The 12495-nt window shown below is 66.7% G+C and overlaps 1 protein-coding gene across 6 annotated transcripts in view; it reads right to left on the bottom strand.

Moving 5' to 3' along the window:
* The window catches only part of PIEZO1 (piezo type mechanosensitive ion channel component 1 (Er blood group)), a 54196-nt gene that overhangs the window by 26283 nt on the left and 15418 nt on the right, over positions 1–12495 (bottom strand). For 4 of the 6 annotated variants that reach the window (XM_027118978.1, XM_027118980.1, XM_027118983.1 and 1 more), the window contains exon 2: positions 1955–2050. The exons of 1 other annotated variant lie outside the window; for it this stretch is intronic. In XM_027118978.1, coding sequence (XP_026974779.1) covers positions 1955–2050 — 96 coding nt within the window. Of the gene's footprint in view, positions 1–1954; positions 2051–2255; positions 2683–12495 lie in introns of those variants that run through there. One more of the 6 variants, XM_027118979.1, reaches the window with a different exon arrangement.

Genomic DNA, 12495 nt, shown 5'->3' with positions numbered 1-12495 from the left:
ACCAGCTGCCGGCGCTGAGGCCCAGCTGCGGCACAGGCACGGGCAGGCCTCACGCTTTCCTCTCTTCTGCCCGGAAAAACCCGGCACCCTCCCTGTCCCCGAAGGGCCTCTGGAGCTGGAGAGATGGACGGATGGAGGTCAGGCGGGCAAGTCTTCCCAGCGCCTCTCCCTCTGCTCCCTGACCCCTCCCCACCCTGGACTCCTGCCCTGGCCGGGAGCCTGTGCTTCCACCACTGCCAATTCGAGGAAAGTGTTCCCAGTTGCTAGTGGGCAGGAAATATTGACGGAACAAGCAGCTCTGAACCGAAAGCCCGGGAACGGGGTCCACGGAGAGGAGAGGAAGGCCCGGATGCCAGACTCTGCCCAGCAGCCCTCCCCAGGGAGCTGCGAGTTGGGGGGCAGCTGGGCCAGCTGGCTGGGGAGGGGTCTGGCCTGGGGTCCCCCGTGGCTCCCTGCTCTGCACCCGTGCTGGGGCCCCTCCCCTGAATTCTACCCACACTGCAAGATCAGGGCTCCGTACGAGTGCCCCAAGTGGGGAGAGAGGCTGAGGAGGGCGTTACCGCCAGATGCCACAGGCCGGGGAGGGGTGACCTGCCACCCTGTAGAAGGCAGAATGACACTCCTTCGGGGAAATCCATGCCCAATCCAGGGGCCCTGGGAGTGCTTCCTGACACAGCAGAGGGGAACCAACGGTGCCAATCAGCTGGACTTCCAGCAGGGAGCTGCCCCTGGCCCCCCTGGAAGGGGAGGTCCTAACTGTGGAAAGGGGGCAGGAGGGCAGAGTCAGAGTGACAGGGCGGGACTGTCACTGACAAGCCATCGCCAGCCTGGGCGATGGAGGGAGGGGCCCCGAGCCAAGAAGCTGGGAAGCAGGTGCTCCCAGAGCCTCCAGGAGGGACCAGCCCTGCGACACCTGGGCTTCCGCCCCATGAGGCCCGGGCCAGACTCCGACCTCTGGACTGTGGGTGGGGACGTGCTGTGTGGCCGCTCAGTATGGGGTGGTCTCGGCAGCCACAGGCCACGCCCGAGGCCCCAGAGTGGCCAGCACCCCCCGGGGGCAGTGCGTGGGCACGCCTCCCTCCAGGGTCTCGGCCAAACCCTCGGCCCGCCGGGCACGGGGGGTCACACCCTGGCTGTGTGATCCAACTTGCTCCCTGGGTGCCTCTCTTCACCCTCCAAAACCTAACGGCCTCCCTACCCACGGGGCACAGAGCAGTCCCCAGGCACCTGTCCTCACCGAGAAGCCGGGACGACGGCAAGTCCAGAAGCACCCAGAGAGCACCTGGTGGGAGCCCCAGCGCGAAGGGACCCCTCAGCCGTGCCCCCTTCCCGTGCCACCTGCCTGCAGGCCTGCACCTCCCTTCACAGGGGCCCGTGCTCTGCTACGCAGGGGATCCCTCCTACGCAGGGATCCTCTCCGCTCCAGCTCCTCTCAGACGAGCCCGTGCCGTGGGCACCACCGTCCACACCGTCCTGGGGGCCCAGGCGCCCTGATGGGCCTTCCCACCCGCAGCAAGCCGAGTGCACGTGGATGGAGCCTGAGTCCACGACGGGGCTGGGGAGCCGGCGTGGCAGCTGGACCTAAGGTTGGCCGCAGCCGCTCAGGGCAGAGGGGCCACAAGGACGGCGCTGGGACAGGGTGGGGATTGGGGGAGGGACCCGGTGGGAAGGCGGCCCAGCCCACGGCCAGGAGACGCCCCAGGGGCATCCTGCATCATGGCCCCTGTGGCATGAGGTCAGAAAAGAGATTCTGAAACCAGCCAAGGGTCCTCCATGAAAAATGAGACTCAGGACCACCCATCCTTCCCTGGAGGCTCCTCAACTGCAGAGAAAGTCCATCCCTGCCCGGTGCTGCCGGGGCCCCAACGCTCCCCCAACCCCAGGCCCCTGAACAAAGAGCTCCGAGACCCCGAGTCACCGCCCACCCCCCCAGCAGAGCCCCGCCCGCCCTTACCTGGGATGCTGTGCCCAGAGGGGCCCGGGAACCAGGGCAGCAGGAGCAGAAACAGCAGGTAGACCAGCGAGAGCGCGTTGATGCGGAAGAGGCAGGCTGCGGAGCAAACAGGACGCGGTCAGCCCGGCTGCTGGGGGGTGGGGGCAACCAGCCCCGTGCCCCCCGACCATCGCCCCCCGAGCCTCTCTGCCGTGGGTGCTGTGCGTGTCACCCCTGCGAGGCTGCCACCTCCCTGCGTGGGCGAGCGACCTCGCTCAACGCGTGACGTCACTGTTACCGGGAGCACCACGCCTGACTTAACGACGGCTCTGCTGTCTGTTGACAAGCGTGGCCGTCATGTCTGCATGTGTCGCAGGCACCCGCCCCGCGGAGCCCCCGTCACGGGGCCAACCCTGAGGTCACAACATTCTCCCGACTTGCTTTCTCTCCTTTGTAAGATGTTTTTTCAGTCAACACACAGCACAGCTGATTTTGGGGTCCAGCTCTCTTAGCCTCCTCCCCCCACCTCTGCCTCCCAGACAGCTGGGTACACCCACTCGGGCCACGGCGGAGCCCCCCAGCACGTCGTCCGGGGCACGAGTCACGCACGTGTCTGCAGCCTCTCCCCTCACTGACTCCAGGGCGCCCCCTGCGTCTCGCGCTGCTGACCCCATCCTGATGAAGTGCAGTGGGTGCCGGGACCTCACCCGCTCCCAGGAAGTGAGGGGGTCTGGGGATGCCAGGGGGGTGCCATGTGTCCCAACTCGGGTCTCGTCACTGAGCAAGTGGGCCACTCAGCCCTTCCCGGGGACCCGAGAGGGGGCTGGGCCAGGAAAGCCCCGCTCGCTGCCCAGAGGGGACCAGCATCGCGTGCACGGCCCTGACGAGGTCCCCAGGCTAGAGCCACCTCTGGCCACCCTGCTCCTCAATCACCACGGCCAGCAAGCGGGCCCGGGGGACCCAGCCCTGCCCACCCAGGCCAGGACAGAGCAGTCGGCTGTGGGCGCCAGTGTCCACCACGGATCCGACCCCCGGCCCCCACGGACAGCCCAGCCTCAGGGCCCAGTCATCGTGATGGAGCAGAGCTGCACGGGGTAGAAGCCCACCCCGATCGGGTCTCCAAGAGGGGGTCGATATCCCACCTCCGCGCTCCACCCCTCAGACCCCCAGGTGTGGACCGTGAGGCCAGCAATGGCTCGACTGCCACTTCGCAGCCGTCTGGACGGCCTGGGCCAGAACAAGCCGACCTGAACCCGGCCACGGACTCAGCTATGCAGACAATCTCCCCGGAGCAGGTGGCAGGGCCAGGTGGGGTGTTCAGCCCCTTCCCACCGTCTCCCCAAGCCCCCCATCACCCCAGCAATGAGGAAGCCCAGAGCGCCACACGGCCAGCGCCGCGGTCCCGAGCTCTGGTCAGGCCGCCTTCCTTTCTGGCTGCTGCCTCGCCCCCCCACTGCCCGGAGCACCCCTAAAGCTAAGCAGCCCCCCTCCACACGTACACCTGCCACAGCCAACAGCTCAACTCGAAACCTAAAGCTTTTCCACAAATACATGTTTTCGTAAAAACAAACAAACAAATCAACCTGATCTGGGCCAAGAGGCAGGCGGGAACTGCATCTACGGCAAAGGCTTGTGAGTTCCTTTGTTTCCCAGAGCTGCGCTTTGCAGCCTGCTGGGCTCTGCCCCTCTCCTTCCACAGTGCCAGCCAGGCGGTGCCGCCCACCCAGCCATCCAGGTAGCTTTCTCCCGAGGGCACATGCTGCAGTTCTCTGCCCTGACGTACTCATGTTCTGACCCGCCCGGGACACCAGAGCTGAACAGCACACCGCACCAGCCACGGCGTTCACTAGCCCGTGACGGGGAGGCGCACGCGGTGCGGGTCCTGGGGAAGCTCCCGGAGGCCTGGCTCTGACGCTGACGCTGACCCAGGACGCGGAGACGGAACGAGCGCTTCCCAGATGAGGGTTTCAGTCCTGGAGGATGCAAAGTTCCAGAAGTGGTGGTGACGGTTGCACCATACCGAGAATGTACTTAATGCCACTGAACCATACACTCAAAAATGGTTAAAGGGTCTTCCCTGGTGGCGCAGTGGTCGAGAGTCCGCCTGCCGATGCAGGGGACGCGGGTTCGTGCCCCGGTCCGGGAAGATCCCACATGCCGCGGAGCGGCTGGGCCAGTGAGCCATGGCCGCTGAGCCTGCGCGTCCGGACCCTGTGCTCCGCAACGGGAGAGGCCACAGCAGTAAGAGGCCCACGTACCGCAAAAAAAAAAAAAAAAAAAATAGGGTTAAGGGGCTTCCCTGGCGGTCCAGTGGGTAAGACTCCGCGCTCCCACTGCAGGGGCCACAGGCTCGATATCTGGTCGGGGAACTAAGATCCCCGCGTGCTGCGTGGCGTGGCCCCAGAGTTAATGATGATAAATAAATAAAATGGTTAAGATGGTAAAGTTTATCTTATGTGTATTTTACCAAAATAAAAGAACAAACGGCCCCAGAAATCAGCGAAGGATCTCAGAGTCCAGAACTGGAGGGGCAGGGGCCAGCCAGAGCCCCGCAGTCTGCAGCCAGTGGAGCCGGGCCTCCGGCCCCTCCCCAGCCCAAGCAGGAGGAAAAGAATCTAGAAGCTCCATCGGCCAAAAGCAGGAAATCAGAGATGAAGCGTCAGAGGGGGCGGGGGAGCGCGTGGGACGACGGGGTGGGGGGGGACAGGGGACACGGACGACGGACAGCACGTCAGCCCCAGGTGGGCGCTGCCAGGCACTGCCCCACCCTGGGAGGGTCGCCGGGCGCCAGAGCCCGCACAGGGCCTGCCCTGGAGGGGCGACAACGGCCCCTCAGTCATTCATTCATTAGACACAGAGGGCAGAGACAGGATGAGCGCGGCCTGGGACGCGAGTGCCTCCAACACAGATGAGGAAACAGAGGCCACGGGGTGGCCAGGAGCGCAGCTGGCACCGGACGCTGACCCAGGGGACGTGAGCCAGGACAGCTGGGCCCGCTGGCCCCCAGCCGGGTCACCCGGGGCCAGGATGAGAGAGGGGGCTGGGGTCACATGCCCAGCCCACCTCCCCTGCCTGTTATCAGGGCCTGGGGACAGGGTAAGAGGCCAGCAGAGCAAACAGTGGCCTGGGGCCAGCACGGGAGCAGGGAGCAGAGGCAAACAGGGCTCTAAATGGGGAGCTGAGCCGAGTTCTCCCCTGTTCAGAGGGGGAATCAGGTTTCCACAGCGGAAGGGCTTCCGTGCTGGGAGAGTGAGGACTTGGGTCCAGACTCCTGGCTCCACACCTAGCCCTCGGGGACCTGGCCTCACTGTGACTCTGCGTGACTAGGAGGCTCAGGGCATCTGAGCAGGCCGCCTGGAGGAGGTGGCATTGCATTTGGCCTCGAGGGCCGGCTAAGACTCAGGGAAGGCCAGAGGAGGTTTGGGGCAGCCCCAGGCTCCCGCAGAGGAGGAGGACGCTCAGGTGGAGAGGCGGTGGGGACATCCTGAGGAGGGGGACAGGCCTGCTCTGCCCAGGCAGCTCCCACCTCCCCATCAGAGCGGCCCGTGGCTGGTGACCTCATGGGGGAAATATGCCTTTTCCCGAGCCAGGAACAATAGGATGGGGTGAGGGCAGAGGGAAAGCCAGCAGGGCTGCCTGCTGGGCAGGAAAGGCTCCCCCCACCCCTGCCTGCATGTTTAACCCTTCAGAGACCCTCACCCAGCACATGAGAGCCTGGTCCTGCAGATGGGGAAAGTGACCCCTGGTCTCAGTTGGTGCCCAGCCAGGAAGGGAGGGCAGGGAGGCCGGCGTGGAGGTTACAAACACCCGGAACGTTCCACACAGAGCTGGACACCACGGCCCGGCCTGCAGGGAGATGGGGGGCCTGTGGGGAGGGGGGCGGCCAGACGTCGAAGCCCCCAGGTGCACCCGCGGTGCCGTGACGTCACCCCAAGGCTGGCCTGCACGCCGGGTGGGAGAAGAGGACACGAGGCCCGTCCTCCCGAGGGAGTTTGAGGAGGCCGCCCACCCCGAGCCTCAGTTTCCCCACCTGTGAAGTGGGGGAAGGCGTGCCAGCGTGAAGGGCTGTGGGACGGATGGGCAGCTGTTCACGCACCCTCGGGGCCCTCACCTCGACCCTCCGAGGGGTGTTCTAGCCCCATGCGGGGAAGCCCCGGGACACACAGGAGGCCAGCCTGAGCACCACGCCATCGGCCAGTGGGACCCACAGGCCAGCGTGGGCGGGGGACCCCAGAGGCTTGCAGGGGCAGCACGAGAAGGCTCAGAGGTCATGCCAGGCCTGCGTCAGCATCAGAGATGAAAGGACAGTGGGCCTGGGAGAGACCTAGGGAGAGGCCAGGACTGGGGGGGACGCACCACGGCCGCCATGACTGCCCAGCACCCATGAGGGGCACGACTGTCGCCTGTACTTTGCAGATGAGGAAACTGAGCGAGGGAGCTGAAGCTGAGGGATGGGGGCTGACGCCCCCCAGAAATGGTGTGGGTCTAGGTGGCCCAGAGAGCAGAAGTGGGTGGGTGGGGTCAGCCCCAGGCGCTGCCGAACCAGCCCTACAGGACAGTCTGAGGGGGACAGATGCAGCGGGGGGCGGGGGGGGGGACTGGTCCAGGACTAGAAGGTCTGCAGGGACAGCTGTAGGAAACCAGGGCCCAGGCAGAGCTGCCCGCCCTCCCACCAAGCTGGGGGACAGCCAGGCCCCTTGCAGGGCGGCCAAGGCCATGGTACATGGAAAAACGGGGTGGAGGGTGGCAGGGCGTGGGGCCCAGAGTCCAGGGGCTACTGCAGCTCACCGGCCCCTTCCTCCTCTTCTTGCTGGGCCCTGGCTCGGGGTCACGGGGAGGAGGGCCGTGGGCTGAGTGCTTGGGAAGAGCTTCTGGAAGGAGGCGGCTCAGTGGCAAAGAGCCCGGGCCAGGGGCCACGGAACTCATCCCAGCCTCAGTCTCCCCACCTGTGAAACGGCTGGAGGCCCAGCCCTGCAGGAGACGTGGGCCCCTCTGGGCCTCAGTTTCCCCAGCTGTTGGGTGGGAGGGGTCATAACCACTCCCGCTCAGGGAAATGCTGCCATGGAAACGGCGCCCGGCAGGTAGCAGAGAGAACTCACCAACCTCCAAGGCCCTGTTGGAGGACACAAGTCATGGCCGGCCACGCCCACTGCCACGCCTCTTGTGTAAAACTTAAATGAGGGACTTCCCTGGTGGCGCGGTGGTTAAGATTCCGCCTGCCAATGCAGGGGACACGGGTTCTAGCCCTGGTCTGGGAAGACCCCACATGCTGCAGAGCAACAAAGCCTGTGCGCCACAACTACTGAGCCTGTGTGCCACAACTAGTAAAGCCTGCGTGCTGCAACTACTGAAGCCCACGTGCCTAGAGCCCGTGCTCCGCAACAAGAGAAGCCACCGCAATGAGAAGCCCGCGCACCGCAACAAAGAGTAGCCCCCGCTCGCCGCAACTAGAGAAAGCCCGTGTGCGGCAATGAAGACCCGATGCAGCCAAAAAATAAATAAGTAAAATAAATAAATTAAAAAAAACAAACTTAAATGAGAACAGACACACACGTGTGAATGTCAAAAACGCGCGGAAGAGCCACTCTAAGCAGAGCCAGTGTTTACCTGTGTGGGAGGGGCTCGGCCCTACCTGGGAGGCTTCCTTCTTCACTGGGGGGGGGGAAGGTTCTCACGTGTAACTGGGGTCGTGTACGGTGAACTGACCGAGAGGGGAAGACCAGGGGGAACACACCACAGGACGGTCGGGCCACCAGGACCAGGCTGCCCTTCCACAGACCGGGCAGGAGGCTGGGAGGACATGAGGCATCTGAGCCCCCAGGCCCCGGGGCAGCGGCAGGGCTAGGCCCGGGCTCCCCTGACCCGCCAACGGGCATCCTCGGGCCTGCCTCTCCACCAGCTGGGTGAAGCTCCTCTGGGCAGGGCCAGGCGCAACCCGGAGGCTCAGAGACCCCAGGGGAAGGCTGCCAGGCCAGGGCAGCTGCCAGGGCGGGGGTCCCGTGTGAGCCTGGCTGCCCCCACGCGCCCCCAGCCCGCCGCATCTCCAGCCACCTTGTTCACTCTGCCTTATTTGGCTTCGAGGAGAAACCCATAAACACTTCCCTGCTTGCTTCTGCCAGGGGCGGGCGATGGAGGAAGAAGACAGACGTGGCAGCGGGAGCGCCCAGCGGCACCAGCCGTCCCCTGCCGTCCACACAGGCAGCCGGGCCTCGCAGCTCCCACGGCAGCACCCAGAGCACGCGGTGGCCACACCTGCCACACCCCCGCCCTCCAGGCCCAGACCCAGAGGAGACCAAGGGCTAGATCAGACCCAGCTTTCTGGAAGGGGAAGGCTGGGGAGGTCAGCCGACGGCCCACCCCACGCGCCCCTACCCTCGGGACAAGAGCTGTGGCCAGGGCCAGCACGGGCAGCGCGGGCTGGCATCTCAGGGCCCCTCGGAGAGCCCACGGAAGGCTGGGGGAGGGGGCGCTAAGGGGCCCCGCCGCCCAGACCTGCCTGCGGCCGAGACGGCAGGCCCTTCGGCTGCGCTCCCTCCGTTGACAGCCACCTGCCCCTCACGGTCCGTGCAGCACGTGCCTGCCCGAGACCCCGTCCCGCCCGGCCAGCTGAGGGCTGCACGCAGCCATTCGGGGCTCCCTGCACGGGCGGTCTCGGGTGGGACCACGCCGCAGGGCAGGAGGGGCAGCCAGCTCCGGGTGCCACGGGAAGGACAGGCCTACAAAGGACCTCAGCGACCTTCAAGGGAATCCCCTTCCTCCCACAGGAGATCGGAGGCCACAGACACGGATGCAGGCTCGTGGGGACGGGGCTGGACAGGACGGAGTGAGGGATCAGGGGCGGCCATGGGACGCTGTGTCACCTACGTGGAGCCCTGCCAGCAGCCTGGGGCGCCCAGGTGCAGGCGGAGGGTTTACCTGCCGCCGCGTTCAGGTTTAGCGAGTACGGTGTCCGGGCAACGTGGCTGAACGACTCCCTGACTGCACAGAGCAGGCGCAGGCGGCTGGTCCCCTCCCTGCAGCACGGGCTCTGGGAAGCATGGCGACTGCCCAGGGCCAAAGGGACCTGGCGGCCGCCGTGGACCAAACACAGGGGAAGGGGCTGAACCACGTCTCAGGGGGGGCTCCCGACAGCACCAGCATTGCCCAAGACGTGCCACACGGGCCAGGCTGGCACCACTGTGGCCGTTCAGACTGGGGTGGGGGTGGGGGATGGCCCCCGAGGTGACCGGCAGGTGAAGCAGGTGGGACGTGAAGACCTGAGCCTGAGCTTTCAACCAGCACTGCCCAGGCCCGGCGGGCCGGGCGGCCAGGCCGGGGTGGGGGGCTGCGGGGAGAGCCGCTCTGGGGGTCAGGTGTGGGCCTCAAGGGCCGTCCACAGGCCCCACGGCAGCCCCTGCTCCGCCGGGGAGACGCGGGGGAGGCCCTTGGGTGCCTCTCCCCTCGAGGCTGCTCAGACCCCATCCCCCAGGGCTCGGCCTCCCCTGAGGACCCTCAGCCAGCTCCCCCAGGCCAGGGCCCACAGGGCTTCCCCGGGAAACAGCGCTCCCGGGCCCTGTGTTTGGAGCTGCCGGTATTTGCGGTATTTGGCCTCTGCTCGCTCCCCTGGAGGATCAGGGCTCCCAAACCACCTCGGCCTCCACAATGGAGAGGCTGGATTCCAGGCCAGGGGTGGAGCCCGCATTCCACAGAGGGTCAGGGACCGCCGCCCACTCCCCGCCTCCCAGAACACGAGGAGGCCTCCCTCTTCTTCCTAAATTTATTTATTTTTGGCTGCACTGGGTCTTTGTTGCGGTGTGCGGGCTTCTCATTGCCGTGGCTTCTCCTGTTGCGGAGCACAAGCTCTAGGCACACTGGCTCAGTAGTTGTGGCTCGCGGGCTCTAGAGCGCAGGCTCAGTAGTTGTGGCGCACGGGCTTAGTTGCTCCGCGGCACGTGGGATCTTCCCAGACCAGGGTTGGAACCCGTGTCCCCTGCGTTGACAGGCGGATTCTTAACCACTGCGCCACCAGGGAAGCCCCAGGAGGCCTCACTCAGAGTCTCTGCAGGCTGACAGGTAAGGGGACAGCGTGCAGACACGCCCCTCCCCATCTCTGGCCCGATGCGGTTTGACAACACGCCCTTTCCCCAGGCCACCTAGAGCTCAGGGCCTGGCTGAGACAGGGGGCCACAGTGAGCAGGTGACAGCGGCCCATGTCCCCAAGGCCAGCGCCCAGCACGGGGAGCCCTCCTGCCACACGAGGGGAAACTGGCACCCTTGGCCTCTCCACGTGGGTCAGCCCTGTGCAGGACCCCCGCCCTCCCGGACCCCTGCCTCCAAGACGTCCCAGGGACAGGCAGGACCCCCTCGAGCCTCCAGGAAAGGGGCTCCCAGCTGAGCCGCACCCCCAGAACGTGAGGAGCAGACCCCACTGGACCCCCGTGAGTGCCGCCACGCCCGACCTGGGCTCTGTGCCAGCGAGGGGCTCCTGCTGGCCACCTGTCAGACGGGGAAACTGAGGCACAAAGGGTCCAGCCGGGGTGCCCGTGCGGACATCAGGCCCTCCAGAGCCCCACTGCCCTCGCGGCGACCGAGCCCTGACTGGCTCCTCAGCACACCAGCCCCACACAGCCGCGTTCCACCTGCTCTTTCCCCGACCCCCGTCCCCCAGCTCCCCGGGGACAGACGAGTGGCCCCCGACAACCAGAGTGTCCGTGTGCCCCGCAACAAGGCTGCCCGTCTGGGGGGCGCAGACAGAAACACACGTGGTGACGGGACAGCGGCCCGGGCGTTCAGCGCTGCGTAAATAAGGACGCTCGTGACCCGGGGCCATGCCCACCCCGAACTCCATGCTAGTCGACACCGTGGGGCCCCTCGAGACACCCCGCCCGCAGCGCCGGAAATGAGGGGGAGGGGGGCCCTCCTGACCCAGGACTCGGGCCTCGCCACCCACACTGCCCACCTGGGCCTCGGGGAGCCTCGGCCACCAGCACCCCTCACACAGACCCCGTCCAGGGCCTCCGCAGCCTCGGGCATCGCGAGGGGACTCGGAAGGCGACGCGAAGCCGCGGGAGGCGCGGGGCCGGTGCTGCTTCCACGGCTCGGAGGTACGCGCGGGCTGCACCCTCCCAGGGCCCTCCAGCCAGCAGCCCACACGTCTTCCCAAAAGCTCTCCGTGCGACAAGACGCGGCGTAACCCCTCCTACAGACCCGCGGTCCTCCTAGCGGGGTTCCCAGGCCACCCCAGCGGCGTCCTCTGGGGATCTGGCGGCGACGCAGGTCCCAGGCTTGCCCAGACCCGCGTGCTGTGACGCGGCCCCGGCGGACGTGCCCTGCCGACGGAAGGCTACCTGGGCCTGGAAGGACGCAGGTGCGCGGTCCTCCCAGCTTAGAAGGAGCAGCAAGGTGATGATGCGTGGGACCCCTGCCGCAGCCGCGCCCGACACAGGGCGTCCAGCCCGACAGTGCCACCCAGACCTCCCCTGGGGGGGACAAGGACCTGCATTCCCCCGCGTCCTGCACCCACCCCCCTCCACCTGGAGGCAGCGTCCGCTTTAAGGCCGGCCCACAGTAGCCGGGCCCGAGGCCACAAGGCTTCTGAAGAGCCCGGGCTGCGTCACCTTCCAGCAGCCACCGAGGCTAGGGCCACCTTTCCAAACGCGGGTGCCCGCTGCAGGCAGACTGGCGCTCCAGTCTGCCGCCAGCTCTGGCCCGGGACTGGAGGGTGGGGTGCTGCCTCAGAGCCCCACCCTGTGACTCAGCTGGCCCGCAGCGCCCCGAGTCCCTCCGCCTGTCTGGTCTGGATGGCGCAAAGAGCCCCAGAGCCTGGTCACAGCCCGCCCCGCTCTCTAGGGCCCTTCCCAGCACCTAGGGAGGGGAGGAATGACACCGGGCCACCTCTGGCTGGCAGGTGGGGGCGGGTCCGCAGGCCCCTTCAGATCCCTGCCCTCCCCAGGAACACGGGAGCTGGGGTGGGGAGGGCGTCCCTGCCTGGGCGTTTAGGAAGGAGGCTCTGGTCACCCGTGCGTGTCAGCAGCAGACAGTGTCAGGGCCCCCTGGGAGAAAGGGGACATTCATGGGCGCCTGCCCCACGACCATCTTGCTCCCCAGCAGACGCCCGCCCCAGCGCAGCAGTGACCCCAGAAGGCACCCAACGAACGTGGGCCGGAGCGGGTGCCGACGGCAGGGAGCAGCGGGGGCAGCCCTGCCCTGGGAGAACCTGCCTGCTCTCTTCCCTCGGGTGAGGGCACTGAGCTCAGGGGTCTGCCCGAGAGCTTGGAGGTGCGACCAGCACACCAGCACTGCTCTCCCCAAGGGGCAGGTGGGCCAGGAGCTGCTCTGAGGGGCCTTCGGGCTGGCGGGTGCTTCATCCCGCGTCGGCCTGTTCAGTCAGCCTTACATGGGACTTCCACGTCCGGCAGGCACTGGGGGACGGTGGACACCCTCCCAGAGGTGCGGCCAGTCGGAGGAAAGCCTTACAGCAAAGTCTGAGGCCCCCAGGAAGAAGGAATGCTCCAGCTCCCTGGCAATGTGGACTCCAGATTGCAACATCAAGGCTTGCCCGAGCTGCCAGCCTGCTGGGCCCC

This window comes from Aethalodelphis obliquidens, unplaced genomic scaffold (assembly GCF_003676395.1).
Source record: "Aethalodelphis obliquidens isolate GAN/ISIS:26980383/991018 unplaced genomic scaffold, ASM367639v1 scaffold20, whole genome shotgun sequence".
Lineage (NCBI taxonomy): Eukaryota > Metazoa > Chordata > Mammalia > Artiodactyla > Delphinidae > Aethalodelphis > Aethalodelphis obliquidens.
Note: the sequence above shows the minus strand (reverse complement) of the source record. Positions and strands in the feature narration are given on the sequence as shown.